At 42.3% G+C, this 24,538-nt stretch overlaps 1 protein-coding gene across 7 annotated transcripts in view; it reads left to right on the top strand.

Annotated features, from left to right (window-relative positions):
- The window catches only part of arap2 (ArfGAP with RhoGAP domain, ankyrin repeat and PH domain 2), a 389,695-nt gene that overhangs the window by 316,458 nt on the left and 48,699 nt on the right, over window positions 1-24,538 (top strand). For 6 of the 7 annotated variants that reach the window (XM_072252909.1, XM_072252908.1, XM_072252910.1 and 3 more), the window contains 2 exons: window positions 538-677; window positions 12,932-13,014. In XM_072252909.1, the coding sequence (XP_072109010.1) occupies window positions 538-677; window positions 12,932-13,014 (223 nt within the window). The remainder of the gene's footprint in view (window positions 1-537; window positions 678-12,931; window positions 13,015-24,538) is intronic. The other variant, XM_072252914.1, reaches the window with a different exon arrangement.

Below are 24,538 nucleotides of genomic sequence, written 5' to 3' on the forward strand. Positions count from 1 at the left end.
TAATTGTATTTTCCTATCTATAATTGAATAGTCTCAGGAGACTATTTTAAATTGCATCTGCCTGGGGCAGATACAAAGTTACACAAGCTTGCAATCAAATTTCTACATCCTCGATTGAACTGAATGACTTCCAGCAGTTCCACAGGAAACTGCTGGCCATCAACAATTTGTAGCCAATTTGTCTTTGCAGTTTGGTCAAATATGGAAGTCCAAGGTGAAAGCTGGAGGTGGTATCTTCCCTCTCTTGGTGGACTCATTGAGGCAAGCGGTGAAGCACTAATGTGATGAGAAGTGTTCCAGTGGTGGACCCACAGATAGTGATAGCCACAGCTGGCTGCTTAGATCATGAGCTGCCGCACAGGGCACATCTCATGTGGATAGTGTCATTTCTTTCTACCTTCCCCGTGGACGAGCACTGTGGGTGACTAGTCTAGAAGGTAGACTGGATGCAGCATTATCCAGCCGAGCAGGTGTCCAAAGCAGTGGGCTTGGAAAGAAAGTTACTCCAGTGTTTCACTTCAGATTTTAATCTTACAGCAAAGAATATCCAAGATCCTGGGAAAACAGGAACTCTGAAATGGAGAGAAGAACACTCTAAACTGTTATCTGGAAATAAATTTCAGGACCGTTATGTTGTTGTGCGAGATGAAAAGTTACTCCTTTACAAAGATGCAAAGGTGAGCTTTTATGTTCATTGTGCATTTGAATTTTTTTTAAAGCTATTGCATTTAAGTTAGCTGAATCTGAATTATTGTGTGTCTTAGTGAAATGAAGAAAACTTCAACATAGTGTGAGAGAGCAGCTTGAGTGTGACTGGGCAGACAGCTTTGTGGTAATCAAAAAGCAAAATCAAATGCATATCGAATGAGTGTAAAATATAAAGAGAAAATAATGGAAATCCTCAACAGGTTGTGCAGCTTGGTGGATTGAGAAGCAGAGCTAATGTTTCGGGTCAGAATGGACTGGACTAACGAGGCTGTTTTTCTGTCATCTTCCACCTCTGATGTGAAAGTGGAGAGACTTTACCATTCTGAAACCTTTTTAAGCCAAAATACCCTTTTGGATATTGTATACATTTACTACAGTTATAGGGGGAGGAGAAGATGGCGGCGCGACGCAGTGCACGCGGCCGCTCCAAAATGATATCGTATGTATTAACTAGGGGCCATGCACAATCCTGATTTGATGGAGACAGACATGAGAAGCACGGTGGAACACCTGGAGAAATTTCTGAAATGCCTGCTTCACTGCCGCTGCTACTGTGCGATCGAGAATCTCCGGAGGGGAAGGTCCCAACTCCTCGGCTTTGCCTATTGCCTTTTACTGAGGCCGGGGTCAAAGCGCTCGGCAGAGATGGTGCTCGGTGCTCAGTGTCGGAGGGCTGGTCAGAGGCTCAAGTTTTCGGACAAACTCAAGAGTCGGCTGTGGTCTAGTGCTTCCGGGATGCTGCATCGGCAAGTTTGCGGCGCTGGAAGCTCATGGCAGGAAGAGTTTTTTTTTCTTCCTTCTACCGTCTGCGTGAGATGATGGGACTTTCGAGAGACTTTGAGACTCTTTTTTTACCGTGCCCATGGTCTGTTCTTCATCGAATTACAGTATTGCTTTGCACTGTTGTAACTATATGTTATAATTACGTGGTTTTTGTCAGTTTTTCAGTCGGTTTGTCTTGTGTTTCTGCGATATCATACTGTAGAAACATTGTATCATTTCTTAATGCTTGCATTACTAAATGACAATAAAAGAGGACTGTGTGTCCTCATAATCTAATCTAATCTAATCTGCTCCAGACAAATCCTGTGCATCTCTTCTACACACACCCTATTGCTACCCCATCCTGCCTGTAATGTAATGACCCGAAATGTACACAATGCTCTGTGCAGCTGCAACATAACATCTTAACTCTTACGCTCAGTGCCTCTTCCTATGAAAGCAAGCATTACAATTGCCCTTTTACTATCCTATCCACCAATGTCATCACTTTTGAGCAGCTATAGACTTGCATCTGAAGGTCTATCTGTAGGATCTACTCCTTACCATTTATTCTGTATACTTTACCAGAATCCGATTAGATTAGATTAGATTCAACTTTATTATCATTGTGCCGAGTACAGATACAAAGCCAATGAAATCCAGTTAGCATCTGACCAGAAATGCAAAGAATAGTGCTATTTACAAAATAACTGCAAATAAAAAGTAAGTGCTACAGCACACAAATATAGAAGTACTGAGGCAGTGCAATATGGGTGTAGTGCATGTAATACTGCTTAGCGCTGTGATGTGAGTTTCAACAGGGTCACAGCCTCAGGGAAGAAGCTCTTCCTGTGCCTGCTGGTGCAGGAGCGGAGGCTCCTGTAACGCCTACCGGATGGGAGGGGAGTAAAAAGTCCATGGTTAGGGTGAGATGCATCCTTGATAATGCTTTTCGCCCTGCCCAGGCAGCGTTTATGGTAGATGTTCTCAATGGTTGGCACACTTTCTTCACACTTGTCTGAATTAAAATTAATCTGTCACTGCTCTGCCCAAATTTCCAGCTGGTAAATGTCTCTCTGTATCCTTAAGCAACTTTTTTTTCCTCTTTCTATGACTCCACTAATATTTGTGCCATCTGCCAACTTACTGATCATACTGTTCACGTTTTGTCTTTAAGTCAAAAGTCCCACTATCAATTCCTGTAGTACTCGATTTGTTACAGATTTCGAATCAGAAAAACACCCACCCACTATTACCCTTTGCCTCCTATTACCCAGCCAATTTTGCATCCAGTTTGCAAGCATGCCTCAGATCCCTGGTGCCTTGAGCAGCCTACCAGGCAGAACATGAAATGACATCAGCCAATGAAGTATATGATCTGGGAGAGAGAAAGGAGTTTTGTCTTGAAGAAATGTTGGCTGTGTATTGTTATTCTGTTGCTATCCATAAACACAAAGTGTAGACTTGGAACTGAGGGCTTTAGTTTTGCACATCCTCCCATATACTTTAAATCATCTCTAGATTACTTGTTATACCTAATACAATGTAAATGCTATGTAAATAGTTGTTATACTGTATTGTTTAGGGAATAATGACAAGAAAAGATTTTATTTCCAACAAAAACATTCTATAAAACATAAAAATATACAGCTTCAAATGATCCAAATCAAACACATAGTAATGGCTATTGGAATAAATGTAGAACGTCACTGTCACTGTCACTATAAAACTTCAGTAACTTGTCTTTCTGTTTATGTAAATCATATACAGTGGTAGTTCTGACACTATTTTCTTCAGTAAGATGCCGCACAGACACACCACGATCAAGCTTCTGCAATAACTCCACTTTCTGCATTATTGATAATGATAGATGCTTCTTTCTCTTTTTCTCATTGTTACCCATAGGGGTATCTGCAACTCTTTTTGGCATTTTCACAGTGAAATTAAACACAAAGTCAACAGTGAACACAAAATATCAGCGAACAGCAAATGCACGTGTAACCAGTACGAGCGCTGAGCCACAACTGACGTCTGGCGGCCTCTGCTCATGCTGCCACGTCACACCTGAGTGCCGTCAGCTGTTGGTGAAATAAACTTCGGTTTTCAGAGCTTTTTGGATTTCAGAATTTCAGATAAAGGAATGTGTACCTATGTATATCCTGGAATGATTAGGTGTTTCGGGTCTTTCAACATCTTACACCCTCCTCCAGGTGACCCAGCCGAGGCTGATCAGTCCCCAGCTTGTGTCCAGATGGCTAGCTACTTATGACACCATGGCGCCCTTCTTTTGAGCCACAGCCATCTTGAGGCCCTCTCTGCTGCATCGGTAGTATTGCAGACGGCTCTCCTCTTCCTCTCGCCCTCGATGTCCAAATTGCTGAAGGCTCTGGCTAAGGAACAGGCTGCAAATCCCCTACAACCAACCTCCACTGGGAGACACCTCGCTCTCCATCCAGCATGCTGACAGTTGCTGACTAGTCCTGTGTACTTGGGAGAGCTTCCTTTCAAAGGCCTCTTCCAAGCGATCTTCCCATGGGGCTGTCAGCTCCAGCAACACCACTTGCTCAGTGACTCAGACACAAGGACAATGTTTGGTCACAGGGTGGTGGCTGTGATATGATTGGGGAACTTCAGCTGCCCTTCGAGGTCCCTTGCAGAGGTCAGGACACCTGCAGATGTTCTTTTGGCGGGTATTGGCTGCTCCTCAGCTCTGGCAAAGGCAATGGTCTGCTTGGAGGGTCGGGACCGCTTCGCCCACTCAACTCCTGCGCTGATGACTTCAGCGATGGTCTTCAGGACCTGTACCGTCCCTCACCAAGTGCCCTTGCGCAGCCGCTGAGGATGTGCTCCAGGGTTCCTCGCTTGGAGCACAGCGGCCACGCAGATGACTCTGCCTTGCCCCATGTGTGCAGGTTTGATGGGCTTGGAAGCACATCGTACACTGCCTGGATGAGAAATTGGATGTAGTGTGGTTTGGCTTTCCAAAGCTCAGCCCAGGTCACTTTCCACATTCTCCCATCTTGTCCAAGCTCCCTGTTGCTTCATTCCCACCGCCTTGCAGGTTCTCATCTCCTCCACTACTGCTCTCACCTCCTCCTGAACTAGATGATGCCTTTCCTTCCCTCTGATGGTGTCTGTTTGGGGAGTTGGAAAGGATCCTGGCCCAGCTTGGCCTCATGTGACCACTCCCACCAGCCTCCTGTGACACAGCCTTGCTTCTGCTTCCTGAACGGCTTCTTCTGCCACTTCCTGCCAGTCCTCACTTGGATCCCTGCTCTAGCCACCTTCGGGTCACTTGAGTCCCTATACTGTACCACTTCTCTGGCTCTTGTTACCTTGAATTCCTCCTCCAAGGATTTGAAGGGCAGTTGCAGTTTGTTGTGGTGTCCATAGAGTGTGATGCTGCTCAGGCTCTTTGGCAGCCCCAGCCATCTCCTGAGGTGGTGGCTAACCCTCCTCTCTAAGGTTTCGACTGTCGAGAATAGAACTGCATAGACGAGGAGGGGCCACAGGATTCTGCGAAGAATGCCAAAATCTGATGCTGATACACCCAGGCTTTAAACTTCCCAGGTAAGCCAGACTTGTCCACAGATTTCAGCCAGCCATCCAACTTGGTGCAGGTTGCCTGAATGGATGTGGTGTCCCTTAAAGAGCCGTCAAAAACCTTACCTAAGCTCTTGATTGGCTTTTCTCTGATGCTGTGCCTGCGATGTTGAACCGGAAATTGTTCTCCACCTTCCCTTTCCTCAGCACCATCGATCTTGACTTGGCTGGGGTTTAAAACGCATCCGGGCCACTCCACCAGCTTTTCAAGCCCCTGCAGCCTGGGACTGATTCTGTGGTGACTGTGAATCCACCGGCAGCCTGGGACTGATTCTGTGGTGACTGTGAGGTCATCCATGAATGCCCTGATAGGTGGTTGCCGTTGAGCGGAATTCATTCTGGGCCCTCTGCACTCTGGTTCAGCAGACTTAGTGAGCATGTTCATGGCTAGGGAGAACAGTGTCACTAAGGCGGCGTCGCGAAAGGGCCCGAAAACATGGGGCGGAGGACCCTGATCTTCTTTCGTAGTATGCACATCAGCTGGGCCAAGCCAATGCGCTCCTCTTCTCCTGTCTCCTTGTATTGGGACTTCAGCGGTTTCATCTCCTGCCTGATGTTGTGGATCTTCAACGCTCTTTGGTTCTTCGAGTAAGGTGTTTTGGAGCCTTCCTTCTCCTCTTCTCCGAACTGTTCAGCTGCAATGTTGACAATGATTGTTGTCATGGCTTGTAGCTTCCTATCGACCCCTCCCTTCACCGTTGCCTCCAGAATATTTTTGACATCTTCATTAACCTGCTTTCACAGTGAAGTCATGTTAGCTGCAGGCCATTTGATCCACTTTCTGTTCGAGTTGATATTAGAGGGATTAGTTTGCAACACTTGGAGTTTCCGGGCACTATGGGGTGACTCCGGGCCTAGCACCTCCTTCGTCCCACCGGGTTGGACATCTATGCGTTGTGCTGCTCCTGCTCCCGCCAGACACTTCATCCTCGCTTGGTGGATCTTCAAGCCGCGATCGTTCTGGCAGATTTTGCCACATGCACACTGCTTGCTCATAGTCGTTTGTTGCCTGGGTCCAATGCCGTTGTGTCCATCCGACAGGGGTGCTCATCCTTCCCCCCTCTTGGGCACCCCTGGGGGTATCTTTCCCTTAGATTCATTGTAGCTTTTCTGGGGGTCCTCCTCTCATTTTAATTTAATACTTAAATTAAATAAATAGTGCAGAAAAAGTAATGAGGTAGTGGTCATGGGTTCAATGTCCATTCAGAAATCAAACTGAAAAGGATTCACCCAGAAATAGTTTCCTTTTGAGAACTGTGGAACTGAGCTAGTGTTTTATGTTACTGGTACTTTTCCCCATCCAGTCAGATTAAAGTAGATTTGATTACTATCCTTTGCAGTTTCATCAGCATGGTTTATGTGGACATATGTTCGTGTTCATAATCTTTGTAATAAATACATTTGGTAACAGTAGCATTGCAAACTCCTTTGAAGGATTATCTCTTGCACTGTGAATTCTTCATTTCATTCAGCAACACTTACTGCTCTGCTCTTCCGGAATTGTTGATAAACTTAATTTCGCACTACCGATACATAATGTTCTTCCAGGTATTATTAAATGCGATGAAGGTCAGTTTGAAGAGTTGGCAGAGAGGTTTAGCCAAGAAATGAGTCAAACATTCAATAGCAGTCTGACTGAGGGTTGGAGTAAGGGAGATTATGTGGCAGAGCGGTGGGTGGGGTGCTGATCAATGATTAGTGATATTTTCTAAGGGGAAGTCGTATTAATAGGTTTGCTTGTTACCTGACAGACCAAAATGAGATAGGTTCCCAGTGCTGGAATTCACAGATTGAGTCTGGCACATCTCTTTTAAGTAACATTGAATCAGACATCCTAAATCAAGTGTGTGACCACAAAATTTGAGTCATGGCACTGAAGTATGCATTCCATGTGGAATGTGTTCAAGGTTCTCAATTAGTAAGTGTATCCAAAGTGACAGGGAGGAGGCAGGAAAATTGGGTTGAGGGGAATAATAAATCAGCCATGATGGAATGGCAGAGCAGCCTCACTGGGCCAAATGGCTTAATTATGCTTCCCTGTCTTATGGTCCTCCTGAGGTCCGAGCATCAAATCTACAGAGATTCAATAGGAATTTTGTGAACTTTGTGGAATTTTCAAAGCCCATGGTTTTATTTGTAAATGATTCTCTACTAAAAATGAACCACTGTGCTTAAAAGAGTGGAAGAACATGTTTCTGTCTTAAGGCCACAGAATTTAAAAGGTGATGAGATTACCTTTTTTTGTATAGAAACCTGCGAATGTGATTAAGTTATCTTGCTTAACAATCTAGTTTTCCTCCAAACTGATGACAAGGGATTCATTAAAGTTTATCCCCAGGCACCTTGTGCAATATCAGTAAGCACTTTTCACCAATCATTATTCGCTCAGTTTCAGAAAGGTCTTCTCTCAATTTCATGGAGCATTCCTTCAAATAGGTAATGTGAGCAATATCTGTAAAAGTCACTTTTTATAGGTTGGCATGTCAATTAAATATACAAATAACTTTTCTGTGTAAACAATGTGAATATAAAAGTTTTTTGGGTGGACCTTTGACACTTATACAAAAGCAAGGTGACCCACCCAGTGTTCTGGAAGTATGACATAGCAAGGGTTTATTGTAATCTATGCCAATATACCTAAGTTATACCATGCTCTGCGCAGTGGTAACTCTTGAAGTATAATGATTATGAAAGCTTTGTGTAATGACAAAGACCTGCCAAAAAAATGTCTAAAGGCGTACAGTGAAGCAAATGAGTTTGGATGCATTCAGATGTTGCCCAGTATTCTAAGGAAATATTGGAGGTAGTACAGTAATTCTATATGTCCAATAGCTCGTGAATCATCCATTTGAAATAAGTAGGTCAAGGTAGAAAGTAAATTATTTTATGTATCATCACATCTTAATTTTATTTCAACCTATTTGTGGGATGTGAGCATTGCTGATGAGATTAGTATTTATAGTGCTCATCGTGGGCTGATTTGTTGGATCACCAAGGATCTTTTAATGCGGCACAGGACTCGAGTCCCAGATTGCTAAGGGTTGTGAAAGGGCAGCAGCCTTTCTTTCCTGAAGCTTCATTAATGAACCCTTGACATTTTTACAACATGCTAGTAACATTCTTCCACCTCTGTTCTTATGAATCAATATTCTCATGACAAGATCACCACACCAGTAAACTCAACCATTCAGCAATCATTTCCCTGAGTATGATAATTCAACAGTTTTCATGTTAATAATGTAATGTCCATTTTCTTGTATGCAATTGCTAGCCAATGAAACTATCTTCTGCTATTAGTACTCACAAAGCTTTTCACTTTTAATCACCACATTGAACTATTTCAAAAAACTTCATTTATTTTCTTAGCAATTTTCATAATTGTTGTCATCCCATCTGGCTACATTTGTTATACCCTTTCTCCAATAAGATATTTGGATGTGCAGGTAAACCTTCCAAATTTGACTTCCCTCATACAGAACTCAACATTATTATATGCCTTTGCATTTATTTCACCTGCACTTAAGGCCCAAAATGCTATTTGCCTAACTAATTTTGGGCTTTGAAAATTTAGACTAGTACAAAATTTTACGATCTGAGTTCCATTTAACAATGCTGAAAGTGTCTCCTTACAGTATTTAATGTTTGGTCATAAATGAAATTCAGCCAATGCAAAAAATAATTTCCCATTTGTGAACATTACTGCCATGCTTCTTTCAGCATTTCTAAAGATAAATGACCACTTCTTATCTAAACTCAGTGTCCACTTTATTACAAACAAGAGAAAATCTGCAGATGCTGGAAATCCAAGCAACACAGACAAAATGCTGGAGGAACTCAGCAGGCCAGGCAGCATCGATGGAAAAGAGTAAACAGTTGACATTTCGGGCCGAGACCCTTCAGCAGCGCTGGAGAAAAAGAGATGAGGAGTCAGGGTTAGAGGGTGGGAGGATGAGAGGGAAAACACAAGGTGATAGGTGAAATGGCCGGATAGGGGTGAAGTAAAGAGTTGATTGGTGAAAGCGATACAGGGCTGGAGAAGGGTGAATCTAATAGGAGAGGACAGAGGCCATGGAAGAAAGAGAAACAGGGAGGAGCATCGGAGGGAGGCGATAGGCAGGCAAGGAGATGAGGTGAGAGAGTGAAAGGGGGATGGGGAATGGTGGGGAGGAGGGTTGGGTCATTACCAGAAGTTTGAGAAATCGCTGTTCACGCCATCAGGTTGGAGGCTATATCCCAGATGGAATATAAGATGTTGCTCCTCCAACCTGAGTGTGGCCTCATTGCAACAGTAGAGGAGGCCATGGATGGATATGGGAATGGGAAGTGGAATCAAATTGGACGGCCACTGGGAGAACTCACTTTCTCTGGCGGACAGAATGTATATGCTTGGTGAAGCAGTCTTCTTATCTACATCTGGTCTCACCGATATACAAGAGGTCACTCCAGGAACACCGGACACAATAGATGACTGCAACAGACTCGGAGATGAATTGTCGCCTTACCTGGAAGGATTGTTTGGGGCTGTGAATGGTGGTGAAGGAGGAGGTGTAGGTGTACATCCTGCACCAAATAGAGTGGCCACTGAGTGTATGTTCATGTTCAGAGATACTCAAACCACGTCATCTGACGCACCAATCATTCCACGTTCGAAGTCACTTTTGGTCACATTTCTTCACCAATCTGATGTTTGCTTTGAACAACAACTGTTACCTCTTGACCATGTCTGTATATTTCTTATGCATTGAGTTGCACCAAATGATCGGCTGATTAGATATAAGCATCAACGAGCAGTTGTATAGGTGTACCTAATAAAGTGTCATTCACCAGTGCTCTTCAACCTTACCCATCTCCTGATCTCTGACTGTAGTAGCTTTATTGACCGTTAATTTATTCAAAGTTTGAAATGTATATTTGTTTCCACAACTGATGGAAACGTTGTCTAGAACTAACATCCTGCTACCAAAGGATAATAAGATAATGTGCCTCAGTGACGATTGTCGAGTGACTCAAGATATCCACCACCATGAAGTATTTTAAGAGACTTGTCATGGTACACATCAACTTCACAAGCAATCTCAACCTACTGCAATTCTGAAGAGAAATGTTCACAGCAGATTTCACTTCATTGATCCTCCACTCATCACTGAAGCATCTGGATAATAAAAACAACTACATCGGGCTACAGCTCCACCTTTACTGTAATACCGTAATCCAAGCAAAGTCATCTTCAAAGTCCTACAAAGGACTCAAACCTCCCATTGCAACTGGATGCTTGATTTCCTGACCAACAGTCTGTCCTGACCAATAATCACAATTATCCTCAACACAGGTGCCCACAAGGCTCTGTTCACAGCCCCCAATGTATTTCCTGTACACTCACATAGACTGATTCTGCTCTAACTACAAGTACAAATTTGCAGATGTAGTGGGCCAAATCTCAAATAACGATGAGTTGGAATACAGGAATATGATACAGAGCCTAGTATCACGGTGTCACAGCAGCTGTATTTCCATCATTCTCAGCAAAACAAAATAGCTGATCATTGATTTCAGGAAGAAGAGGCTGCAGAAGCTTACGTTAACATTGGTGGTGCTGAGGTCAAGATGGTTAAGTGCTTGTTCCTAGATATCAGCATTGTCAGTATCTTATCCTGGTCCAACCTTGTTGATGCAATGGCCAAGCAAATGCACCAGCACATCAACTTCTTCAGGAGACTGAGGAAATGTTGCATGTTCCCATCGACCCTTGACACAATTTTTATCAATGGATCATGGAAGTCTTCCTCTCGTTATGCATCACAGCTTGATATGGCAACTGCTCTATGTGTTACTGAAAGAAACTGCAGGGAGTGCATCACATCAGGGAAACCAGCCTCCCCTCCATGCACTTCTTACTGCCTCAGAAAACCTGCCAACATTCTGCTCCTTCCACCCCAGATGTTGGGAGCAGAATTGGGCCATTCGAGCCTCTTCGTCATTCCGTCATGACTGATCTATTAGCCCTATCAACACCATTCTCCTGCCTTGTCTCTGTAACATTTGACACCCAAAATAATCAAGAACTTATCAACCTCCATTATAGATAAACCCAATGACTTGGCCTCGACAGACATCTTTGGAATTGAATTGCACAGATTCAGCACCTAAAGAAATTCCTCCTCACCTCTGTTCTCAATGGTTGTGTCGCATGGTCCTAGACTCCCCCAAGATAGGAAACAGCTGCTCTACATCCACTCTTTCTAGGCCTTTCAGTAGTTGATGGGTTTCAGCGCCTAACCCTAACCCTAAACATTCAAAAAGTTTCAATGAGATCCTCCTTATCCTTCTAAGTTCCAGTGAGTACACACCCAGATCCATCAAAGACTCATCATATGTTAATCTTTTCATTCCCGGAATCATTCTCATGAACCTCCTCTGGAGCTCTGAACATTTTGTATCTGCTACCTGATGTGAGGGTGAGGAACATCTCATCTCCACCCTTACATCAGACCGAAGATACAAAGCCTAAAAATGTACCAGCAGGCTGAAGGGCAGCTTCATCCCACTATTATGCAGTTATTGAATGGTCATCCTGTGCTATAAAATTAACTCTTGTCCTCACAATCCACCTTGACATTGCCTTGCACCTTATAGTCTGCCCCTGCATTGTGTTTCCACTATATCTACATTTTGTTATCGATTTTCCCTTGTATTACCCCAGTGTACTGAGGTGGTGAATTGATCTGTATAGATGGCATGCAAAGTAGAGTTTTACATTATACTTCGGTATGTGTGACAAAGATAAACCGACTTCCAACTGTGCGACTTTTTTTTTGTTTTCTTTGCTTTTTTTCGTTTCATGTTTTTTTCTGTGCATTTTTTAAAATCGGTCGGGTGATCGACCTGCTTCCCCTAGATTTGCAGAACTAGTCCTCTAGGCTTGTATTCGTGCAGAGGTCCCTGCTGAAGTCAGTGAATGCTCACGATTTACATGTGGAACATGGCTGGGATCAACAGCATTTCTGCATGTTACTTTGGTGAGGCACTTCATAAATTCTGAAGAGCCTACATTGCAGGTCAAGATTAATATGATCAATATACACTTGAATCCACTACCACACTTGGTGTAATTTCCATATTTTAAAATGTCTTGCTGAAGGCAAAATGAGGAAAGCCATCAGTGCACAAAGCTAACTTTTCATTTTCCCTGAATACAGCATTAGTACATACAAAACTGTTAATTGTATTATTGCATTATTAAGGCGCCTTTGGTTTGAACTTAAGCTCACATTTGGATTACTATCAAGCAATTACTGATGACTTTACTTCAGTTGTGATGATGGCTTCCATGGAAATTTAAAACCAAAATTGCACATGATAGTAGTCTGGAAGTTCTTTTCCATTTCTGATAAAGGGTCTTCACTCTGAAACTCTATTTCACTTTACAGTGATGCCTCCTGATCTGCTGAGAGTCTCCAGTATTTGTTATTTTTTATTTGAGGCTTTTAAGAATCTAATTTCATACCTGGATAAAAATAAAATTCATACAGTCAAACTAGTTTTGCGATAAACTTTGGTTCAATAACTTGCATTTGCACTAAACAACATTATTACAGATGATGTTATTCTACTTTAAACAAGTATATAGAAATACATGAGTTTTCATGATATTTTTGTAACGCAAGCAACAAAATAGTGGCTTTGAGAGAAAGGTTGGCTCAATTATATCACATTGACAATCAATCAGGCATTGGAATTTTGAATGAAATCAAGATTGTCCATTCCTTTGGGAATGGCAGTGAAATGATCCAGTAAAACTTTATTGACTGAAGAAAGAGTTTTCAATTCTCTCATCAATCAAAATGTGTAAATTTTCCAGAGTAACAAGCCGGAAAGAGAAGTACTTGTGAAATCCTTGAAGTTCTACTTTGGTCTAAAAAAGAAACTGAAACCTCCGAGCAGGTAAAGATGCTTTGTGGCTGATGCAGGCAGGCCATGTGCAGATGTGTTAGACTACATGTTATTTGCCCATATTGCTTTAGCAGCTCCAGCTGAAGTGGGTTAAAAGCACAATATAAAACACATAAAGATACTGTTGTGTACACTAATAATGCAACTGAACACTTTGACACACATTCTTTCTACTAGCCAACAACCAATTAACTCCAATCAGAGTCAAACAGCATGGAAGCAAACTCCTTGGCCTAACTCGTCCAGGCCATCTGTGCTGCTCAGTGAGCTGTTCCCATCTGCCCATGTATGGCCCACAGCTCTCTAAGTGTTTCCTATCCATGTACTTATCTACATGGCTCTTAAGTGTTGCTGATGTGCCCACCTCATTCCAGAAAATCATTTGTGTAAAGAAGCTGCCCTGATCTCTCTTTTAAATCCCTCACCTCTGACCTTAGACCTATGCCCTCTTTGTTTTAGCATCTCCTTTCTGGGGAAAAAGGCTACATTCCTTCACTCAGTCTGTGCTCCTCTCTCAGTCCAAGGAATAAAGTCCAATTCTGTGCAACCTTTCCTTGTAACTTAGGCTTCCTAGTCTAAGCAAAATCTCAGTAAATCTTTTCTGCATTCGTTCTAGTGTAGTAACATCTTTCCCGTAGTAGAGCAACCAAAACTCTGCACAATACTCCAAGTGTGACCTCCCCATCATCTTGTGTAATTGCATCATAACTTCTCAACTCTTGTACACAATGTTGTGACTGATGAAGGCTAGCATACCAAATGCCATCTTCACCACCCTTTCTACCTGTGATAATGCTTTCAAGAAACGCTGCTTATACATAGAAGCCTTAAAAAAATTCCAAGTCAATTCAGAAGAAAAACAATATAGAGAATTTACAGTAGGTGATCAAGTGAGTTTAGGAGATCATGCGATACGAATTCAATCTCCCATTTTTATTCAATTGTGTTCCTTCTTGTAGAATTTTGTATAATATATATCAATTTATGATTTTCTTATGTATATTATGTTCTTAATGCCAAATGCCTATGATTCTGCTGTAAGTTTTTCATTGCATCAGTGCATAGCATTTTCATACATTATTACATGTGCATACATTCATAAACTATACTTCGACTGGACATTGTACTTTAGTGCTTGCATGCACATTTATGGACACAGCAAGAAAATTTTCCTGAATTTTTTAAATCATTGGCAGAAAATTTGTAGTCTATACACAAGGTCCTGGCATACATCCCTCCAGAGTAAATGAAAATCTCTTGATATGTATTACAATGACCTTGATATTTTCCTCAACCTGTCCAGCCCAAGGAAATTAGATCAAAAAAGTATTTTGTCCCAAGGCACCTTAAGGTTGAGGAACTGATCTTGGAATGGTGCCATTGTTGAGGTGTAGAAAATTAACAGCTGAATGTGCATATTATTACCCTTCCAGCAGCTTTGTGATAATTAGTGAATAGTCAGTATATTAGCCAAGGTACAAGGTTCTCCCCTTAAATATTACTGCAGAAATGTAAATGGCCCTGATAAGGCCAATGTGAATTAGATAAATAGCTCATCTGAAATACATTCAAAATATTTTAATTAAATCACCTCAAAATCTGTGTTCTTCTAGATCTAGATGACTCAGACTAATATGATAATTAGTGGTTGTCAAATTAGTGATTAATCTAGTGTACCTTCTTAAAATCTGTTTGGTTCCGCTCTCTCCCCTATCACACGAAGTCATAGCATTCCAATTAGAAATTTTAAAGGTGGTACGCGGGACATTAAGGCCTATTTTACAAAGTGCTAGAATGTCCCAGTTTGCTCTTTAAGACTTAATTTGCCTACAGAATTAGCTTATATCCAGGTACACAGCACACAGAAGCATCCTGGTCTCTGTTACCATTCAATGCTTTTGAGCCAACCCTTGTCATTACCAAGTTAGTTTTAACCCTGACCCACACAAAAAAGCTCCGCTTTTTCACATCAATCTTCTATTGCATCCAGAGAACAATGAAATGTCTCTTTTCCTGCCCTGTAATTCTAATGAAAGCACAAATTTTTAATGTCATTTTTCTTTATTTAAAAAGTAATTTTGTTCATGTAGGATAGGATTAGCACTCATGTTAATGTTTCATTATTGCTTGTGGTGAAGATAAATAAAGTACACAAAGGCAAATGAGGATCACCGGGCATTTTAGCAAAATCAACATTAATAGAGTCATTGAATAATACAGCACAGAAACAGACCTTTCAACCCATCTAGTCAATGCTGGCCTGATTTTCTGCTGAGACCCATCTATCTGCATCTGGCCCAGAGCCCTTCCTACCGCTCTCATCCGCATACCTATCGAAAAGTTTCAGTTAAACTTGCATCTACCAATTCCACTGGCAGCTCATTCCACACTTGCACCACCCTCTGAGTGAAGTATTTCCTTCCCACGTTCCCTATAAATATTTCACTGTTCACCTTAAACCTATGACCTCTAGCTTTAATCTCACCCAACCTGAGGGGAAAGCATCTCCATGCATTCAAAGGTTTATTTCATTGTCAAACTATGCATGCACAATATAACTCCAATATTTGTCTTTTCCAGATAGCCATGAAATACAGACGGACCATACATAAACACATCCCCCCACACGAAAAAGTAAACAAAACGCGCTAACCCTAAAATCACTCAACCCCTCCTCCACAGAAAAAAGCAGCAACAATAGCAACAAATTTCCACCCCCTCCCTGCAGAAAAAAAAGCAGTGACAATAGCAAACCCCGACCCCCTCAATCACAGAAAAAAACAGTGACAGTAGTAACAAATCCCAACCCCTCTCTGGCATCATCTTGACCAGAAGTTTCACCCAGAATTTTGTATAACTCAATAATGTCTCCCCACAGTCTCCTATTCTTCAGAGAAAAGAGTCCTAACCTATTCAAACTTCCCCTGTAACTCAAGTCCCAGCAACCTGTGTGTAAGTTTTCTCTGCACTCTTTCAAGCTCATTGATATCTTTCCTGTAAGTAGGTGACTAGAACTGCACACAAGATGGCCTCACCAATATCTTATTCAATTTCAACATAACATATCAGCTCCTGTCCTGATTTATGACATCCAATGTATTAAAAACTTACTTTACAACCCTATCTACTTGTGATGCCATTTTCAAGGAATTATGGATCTGTATTACCAGCTCCCGTCATCTGCCACGTATCTCAGTGCCCGGCCATTCACTGTACAGGACTTACCCTGATCTGTTCTCCCAAAGTGCAACACCACACACTTGTTTGCATTGAATCCCATCTGCCATTGTTCAGCCCATTTTTTCATCTAGTCCATATTACTTTGCAATCCTTGATAGCCTTCGCCATTCACCACAAAGCCCCAAATCTTGGTGTCATTGTAAATATGGTAATCTAATTTACCACATTATCTACTTCTTTAATGTAGATGATAAGCAGCAACAGACCCAGTACAGAGCCCTATGGCACACCACTAGTCACCGACCTCATTTCAGAAAGGCAACCATCCATTACAACTCTATGGCTTTGCTCACTCAGCCAATGGCAAATCCATTGACTACTTCATCCTGAATTGCAAAGTGTTGTTTTTGTCAACATGGAGTGGAAAACAAGTTTGTAAATCTAGCAGGAGCAAAGGATATTGGGAATGGCTAGGGTGGAGCACCACAGTAAGGGTATGGGACTGGTGACAAAGATGGAGTGCGGGGGGCGGTAGGTGTGGGGGAAGGGTCACAAGTGCAGATACAACCAGCCATGAGACACCAGGTAAAGTAATTGATTCCAAACAATTGGTTTATTCAGCACTACATACTGTCTCTCTAGTGTTTCCCGCTCCCTTCCCTCTCCTTTCCCCTTTTCCTAACCATGATTCCCCTCTCTCTCTGCCCCCTTCCCACTCTCAGTCCATAATAAAGATCCATATCAAAATCAGGTTGCTCATCCCTCACATATGTTATGAAATTTGCTTTTTGCAGCAGGAGCAGTACAGTGGAATACATAAAATTACTATGGTACTAATGCAAAATACACCGCAGTAAAATGTACAGTGCTCATGCAATATAGTAATGCACTAATGCAAAAGTCTTAGGCAGTTATATATAGCTAGGGTGTCTCAGACTTCTACACGGTATTGTACTTGTATATCATGCCCCTTAGAATGCCTTACAATCATCTCTGTGCTTGCCTCCCCAAGGTCCAAAGGTACACCATGTCTGGCCCTGTGGAATTAACCACTCTAACTTTCCACAAGACAGCAAGCACGTGCTCTTCCATAATTCGGATACACCGCTCTTTTTTTTCCCTCTGTATTATTGTAACTGTCTCCCAAGCAAATGCAGATGCAAAAATTTCATTTACGATGTCCCCATCTTTTTCAGCTCCATGCATTGATGATTACGCTGATTTCCAATTCTCTCCTGCTATCCTTCGTTCTCAATGTTGCTCTAGGAACTCTTGGGATTCAGCTTCATCTTGTTTACCAGAGCAACCTCATAGCCTCTTTTAACACTCCTGATTTATTTTATGTTTCTTATACTTCTCAAGTGCCCTAGTAGTTGATTCTATCTGCCTGTGACTGATTTGAGCTTCCTTTTCTTTACCAGGGCTTAAATATTACTCGATAACCAAGGTTTGCTAAACCTGTTAGCTTTGCCTTTTATTCTAATGGGACAACTCTGATTCTGTACTCTCAATACTTCACTTCGAAAGGCCTCCCACTTGCCAAATATCTATTTACCACAAAACAACCTTTTCCCTATCTATATGTAATCAAACTTGGCCTTCTTTGACTTTAGAATCTAAACCTGGTAAACAGTCCTATCCTTCTTAATTACCTTGATTCTAATGGCTTTATGATCAAAATATCCTATGTGTTCCCTGACACTGCGTCTAAACAGTAGAAATGGGTTCTAACTCCTGAAGCTCCTTCCATCATTTGGCAAGATAATCTAGCACTTGTGCTCAATTTATTTTTCAGCAAAATTCCCACAGTGCTAGAAATCTCAAATAGTCCAAGCATCATGTCTCAACTTTGCATGTACTTTATAACTCAGCACATAGTTCTTTAGGTAGAGAACTCCAAGGGTTTACAAGCTTCTCAATCTTAAATGGGCAGCTGCTAATGCTGCCTAGTTCCAGCCTTTTCCCAAAGAGGAGAAAACTGATGGTTTAGCGGGTACGGTGGTAATTACAGCCTAGTGTGAGGGGATGAGCAATGTTTTTTCACTGAGCAGTTTAGATACTTGTTTACAAATCACTTTTGAGTTAATAGTACAACCCTAACATAAATTAGTTGGGCAGAAGGTATGGTTCATAGATTTTAATGAAACTTTGCTAATAAGGCAAACAGTACTGTATATTTAAAGTTAAAGTCTGTCACGAGACTTGTGCCCCATCAGGCTGGTGCTTAGGCCGGTTTCTTGATTACCTTGATTCTAATGGCATTATGAGACAGTAATGACAGTACAAGACTCCCCCCTGGATAGGACGCCAGTCTATCACGAGGTTAACCCCCAGCATTTTCAGCTGGGTGGACTGGAGCAGTGTGTGGTTAAGTGCCTTGCTCAAAGGCACAACACACTGCCTTGGCCGAAACTCGAACCCACAACCTTCAGATCATGAGCCCAACACCCTAACCACTTGGCCACGCGCCACACCGAACAGTATATAGATACTGCTAAAGAGCTTGCAGCTTTCTTTATTTACTTTACAGACTAAGTGATCCTAAATGTGCCTGAACTGGAGAAGGATTAACATCCTTGCGGGAAGGTTTGCTAGTGCTGCTCCGAGGGATTTAAACTAGATTTGCAGGGGGAGGGGAACCAGAGTGTTAGAGCAGATAGTGCGGTGGAGGAGGATAAAGGTCATGCAAGAACTGCAAGTATAGTGCATGGAGTAAAGCCAGATCTAACATATAAAGAGGCTTTGAGGAAAGAGAAGCAGAACAAAGGGTGTAAAAGTAGTAAGGTAGAAGGGCTAAAGTGAGTGTACTTCAATGCAAGAAGCATCAGGAACAAAAGTGATGAACTGAGAGCTTGGATACATATGTGGAATTATGATGTAGTGACCATTACAGAGACTTGGTTGGCACCAGGGCAGGAATGGATTCTCAATATTCCTGGATTTCAGTGCTTTAAAAGGGATAGAGAGGGGGGAAAAGGGGAGGAGGGTTGGCATTAGTGGTCAGGGATACTATTACAGCTACAGAAAGGATGGGTAATGTAGCAGGATCCTCTTTTCAGTCAGTATGGGTGGAAGTCAGGAACAGGAAGGGAGCAGTTACTCTGTTCAGAGTATTTTATAGGCCCCCTGGTAGCAGCAGAGATACTGAGGAGCAGATTGGGAGGCAGATTTTGGAAAGGTGCAGAAATAACAGGGTTGTTATCACGGGTGACTTTAACTTCACTAATATTGATTGGCACCTCATTAGTTCCAGTGGTTTAGACAGGGCAGAGTTTGTTAAGTGTGTCCAGGACGGAATCCTGTCACAGTATGTTGACAGGCTGACTAGGGGGAATGCCATACTAGATCTAGTAATAGGTAAAGAACCGGATCAGGTCACAGATCTCTCAGTGGGTGAGCATCTGGGGAGCGGTGACCACCGCTCCCTGGCTTTTAGCGTTATTATGGAAAAGAGTAGAATCAGAGAGGACAGGAAAATTTTTAATTGGGGAAGGGCAAATTATGAGGCTATAAGGCTAGAACTTGCAGGTGTGAATTGGGATAATGTTTTTGCAGGGAAATGTACTATGGACATGTGGTCGATATTTAGGGATCCCTTGCCGAATGTTAGGGATAAATTTGTCCCGGTGAGGAAGATAAAGAATGGTAGGGTGAAGGAACCATGGGTGACAAGTGAGGTGGAAAATCTAGTAAGGTTGAAGAAGGCAGCATACATGAGGTTTAGAAAGCAAGGATCAGATGGGTCTATTGAGGAATACAGGGGAGCAAGATAGGAGCTTAAGAAGGTGCTGAGGAGAGCAAGAAGGGGGCATGAGAAGGCCTTAGCAAGTAGGGTAAAAGAAAACCCCAAGGCACTCTTCAATTATGTGAAGAACAAAAGGATGACAGGAGTGAAGGTAGGACCGATTAGAATAAGGGTGGGAAGATGTACCTGGAGGCTGTGGAAGTGAGCGAGGTCCTCAATGAATACTTCTCTTTGGTATTCACCAATGAGAAGGAACTTGATGACAGTGAGGACAATATGAGTGAGGTTGATGTTCTGGAGCATGTTGATTTTAAGGGAGAGGAGGTGTTGGAGTTCTTAAGATACATTAGGACGGATAAGTCCCGGGGCCTGATGGAATATTCTCCAGGCTGCTCCACGAGGCGAGGGAAGAGATTGCTGAGCCTCTGGCTAGGATCTTTATATCCTCATTGTCCACGGGAATGGTACCAGAGGACTGGAGGGAGGCGAATGTTGTCCCCTTGTTCAAAAAAGGTAGTAGGGATAGTCCAGGTAATTATAGACCAGCGAGCCTTACATCTGTGGTGGGAAAGCTGTTGGAAAAGATTCTTAGAGGTAGGATCAAAGGGTGTTTAGAGAATCATGGTCTGATCAGGGACAGTCAGCATGGCTTTGATAAGGGCAGATCGTGTCAAGCAAGCCTGATAGAGTTCTTAGAGGAGGTGACCAGGCATATAGATGAGAGTAGTGCAGTGGATGTGATCTACATTGATTTTAGTAAGGAGCTTAACAAGGTTCCAAATAGTAGGCTTATTCAGAAAGTCAGAAGGCATGGGATCTGGAGAAGTTTGGTCAGGTGGATTCAGAATTGGCTTGCCTGCAGAAAGCAGAGGTTGAGATGGATGGATGGATTGGAGGGTTATGACTAGTGGTGTCCCACAAGGATTGGTTCCAGGACCCCTACCTTTTGTGATTTTTATTAACAACATGAATGTGGAGGTAGAAGGGTGGATTGGCAAGTTTGCAGATGACACAAAGGTTGGTGGTGTTGTGGATAGTGTAGAGGATTGTTGAAGATTGCAGAGAGACATTGATAGGATGCAGAAGTGGCCTGAGGAGTGGCAGATAGAGTTCAACCTGGAGAAGTGTGAGGTGGTACACTTTGGAAGGATAAACTCCAAGGCAGATTACAAAGTAAATGGCAGAATACTTGGTAGTGTAGAGCAGTGGTCCCCAACCACCAGGCCGCGGACCGGTACCAGGCCGCACAGCATACGCTACCGGGCCACGAGGAAAGGATATGATTTGGCGATAGGAGTCAGCTGCACCTTTCCTCATTCCCTGTCATGCCCACTGTTGAGCCAGTACGCATGCGAGGTCATTACCCGCGCGTCATCCATGTCAACACGGGAAGAAGATCAACTCCTCGAACTTGCAAATGACGACGGGCTGAAAAGTATGTTTGACATAACATCTCTGCCGGCACTCTGGATCAAAGTCAAGGCTAAATATCCTGAGATAGTCAGGAAAGCACTGAAAACGTTGCTTCCACTTCCAACATATCTCTTCAATGAATGCAACGAAAACTAAATTGCGGAATATACTGGACACAAGGAACCCCCTTCGAGTATCGCTGTCTCCCATGACCGTGTTGTTGCAAGGAAACAAGCCCAGGTCTCCCACTGATTCAGCGATATTGGTGTGTTGCAATGATTTTATATGTTCATACGGGGAAAATAATATGTGCTGTGTGTTTAATATCCAAACGTTACTTAAAATATTATGATGCTATTGACTTATATAACCATATAACAATTACAGCACGGAAACAGGCGATCTCTGCCCTTCTAGTCCGTGCCAAACGCTACTCTCACCTAGTCCCACCGACCTGCATTCAGCCCATAACCCTCCATTCCTTTCCTGTCCATATACCTATGCGATTTTTCTTTAAATGATATTGAACTTGCCTCTACCACTTCTACTGGAAGTTCATTCAACACTTACTTCAAGCTCCCCTGTCCTCCCCTGATAATTGACTTATCACTATATTCATGCGAGGAAAATATGCGCTGTGTGTTTAATATTAAATTCATTAGATAAACCCTTTTAGAAATGAAATTGAGTGCATTAGCCACTTATCACCTATATTCCGGTTGTGATTAACACCCTCCCCCACAGAATCGCCAAAAATGAAAAAATACATAGAACATAGAATAGTACAGCACAGTACAGGCCCTTCGGCCCACAATATTGTGCTGACCCTTAAACCCTGCCTCCGATATAACCACCCACCTTAAGTTCCTCCATATACATGTCTAGTAGTCTCTTAAATTTCACTAGTGTATCTGCCTCCACCACTGACTTAGGCAGTGCATTCCGCGCACCAACCACTCTCTGAGTAAAAAACATTCCTCTAATATCCCCCTTGAACTTCCCACCTCTTACCTTAAAGAGAAAAAATCGGCATCTACATGCATGCGCACTGGTGCCCGCGCAAGGCTTCATGGTCATTGTAGTCCCTCGGGGTAAACAACGTATTTGACTGCTACTCTTGTCCGTTGGCAACCCTATTCGCACCCCCCCCCCCCCCCAGTCGGCCGGTCCGCAAGAATATTGTCAATATGAAACCGGTCTGCAGTGCAAAAAAGGTTGAGGACCCCTGGTGTAGAGGAGCAGAGGGATCTGGGGGTACATGTCCTCATATCCATGAAATTGGCCTCACAGGTAGATAGGGTAGTTAAGAAAGCTGATGGGGTGTTAGCTTTCATAAGTTGAGGGATAGAGTTTAAGAGTCACGATGTAATGATGCAGCTCTATAAAACTCTGGTTAGGCCACACTTGGAGTACTGTGTCCAGTTCTGGTCTCCTCACTATAGGAAGGATGTCGAAGCATTGGAAAGGGTACAGAGGAGATTTACCAGGATGCTGCCTGGTTTAGAGAGTATGCGTTATGATCAGAGATGAGGGGAGCTAGGGTTTTACTCTTTGGAGAGATGGAGGATGAGAGGAGACATGATAGAGGTATACAAGATATTAAGAGGAATAGATAGAGTGGACAGCCAGTGCCTCTTCCCCAGGGCACCACTGCTCAATACAAGAGGACGTGGCTTTAAGGTAAGAGGTGGGAAGTTCAAGGGGGATATTAGAGGAATGTTTTTTACTCAGAGAGTGGTTGGTGCGTGGAATGCACTGCCTGAGTCAGTGGTGGAGGCAGATACACTAGTGAAATTTAAGAGACTACTAGACATGTATATGGAGGAACTTAAGGTGGGTGGTTATATCGGAGGCAGGGTTTAAGGGTCAGCACAATATTGTGGGCCGAAGGGCCTATACTGTGCTGTACTATTCTATGTTCTATGTTCTATTAATATTTTAAAGTGCAATTATATTGCATTTCTTGTGTAAGTGTAAAGTAATTTCAGTGATACAACAGTGCAATACAATTGCAAACAAATTGATGTTGTGAATTCTGCAACAGAGTGTTCACATCTGGAGAATAACTGTGTTTGGTTTGATGCCAGCATTTCAACCTGTAGTGTTTTTTTAAAAGTATTTGGGTGATTTACTGGCTCAGCTTGAGCATTAGGTTGACTCGACATTTTAAAGTGTTTGTATCTACACCTAGCAATGACTGAGGGCCATACCACATAATCATGTCTGTTATTTTCGCTCAGGATCATACCAGTGTAAAATTAGCACATGTATTATCTTAGTAAACCGATGATATTTAAGATGTGAGTTAATTCAGATGCAATGTGGCTCACTCGTTGTAATCTATCAATCCATGGTGTTGCCCAGGGCACTAAGTTTCTCTTTATAATAAAGACTAATGTACTGTTTGTAAGTATTAATATCGGAGCATATTTAATCCTCTAGTCTTAATCCAATAATTATTTAACCTAAATTCTGAAAGCCACTTAGATGTAGCGGAATAAAAAAGAGATTTGCTTTCTCTAAGTATTGAATCAGATTAGTTTGTCTCAAATTAATGAGATTCTAGCCTTCTGTCTGCCTGGATGCTGCCTTATGCTTAGTCAATATCATGTTTGTAATATTTTCACATGTGTTCCAATTAAATATAGAGGCAGATGGAGCTTGTCTTCTCTACATTTTACTTTTAACATACCATCTATCTCTTGGCCAAGTATTAGCTATTTAAGCTGATTATGGTAAAAAGCACATGACCTTAATTTCAATGACATTGACTTAATGTTTATGCTACAGCTACAGACTTCCCAAATGTCAAATGTGTAACTAACATTTTAAGTGCTACTTTGAGTGTATTTTCCTCTCCTCTAGAATGATTCAATGTGCCAAAATTAATGTTCAGTAATAGATTATAAAACCATTACAATTTACTTTAAGTGTACTCAGACTAAAAGAATGATATACAGCACTTTTCCTAACTTATTAGTGACAAGTGCCTGTATTAGTTTTGCAATGGAGTCCCTTTCATGTGGGCTATTTGCAGCCAATTTACTCTGCAGTGAGATAAATGAAACAGTTTTGTTTTAAATGGAGGATACATGTTGTTCAGCGTACATGGATACATACAATGTCTTGAAAAGGTATTCGCCCCCCCCCCCCCAACCTTTTGTTCATATAAATGAG

This window comes from Mobula birostris, chromosome 3 (assembly GCF_030028105.1).
Source record: "Mobula birostris isolate sMobBir1 chromosome 3, sMobBir1.hap1, whole genome shotgun sequence".
Classification (NCBI taxonomy): domain Eukaryota; kingdom Metazoa; phylum Chordata; class Chondrichthyes; order Myliobatiformes; family Myliobatidae; genus Mobula; species Mobula birostris.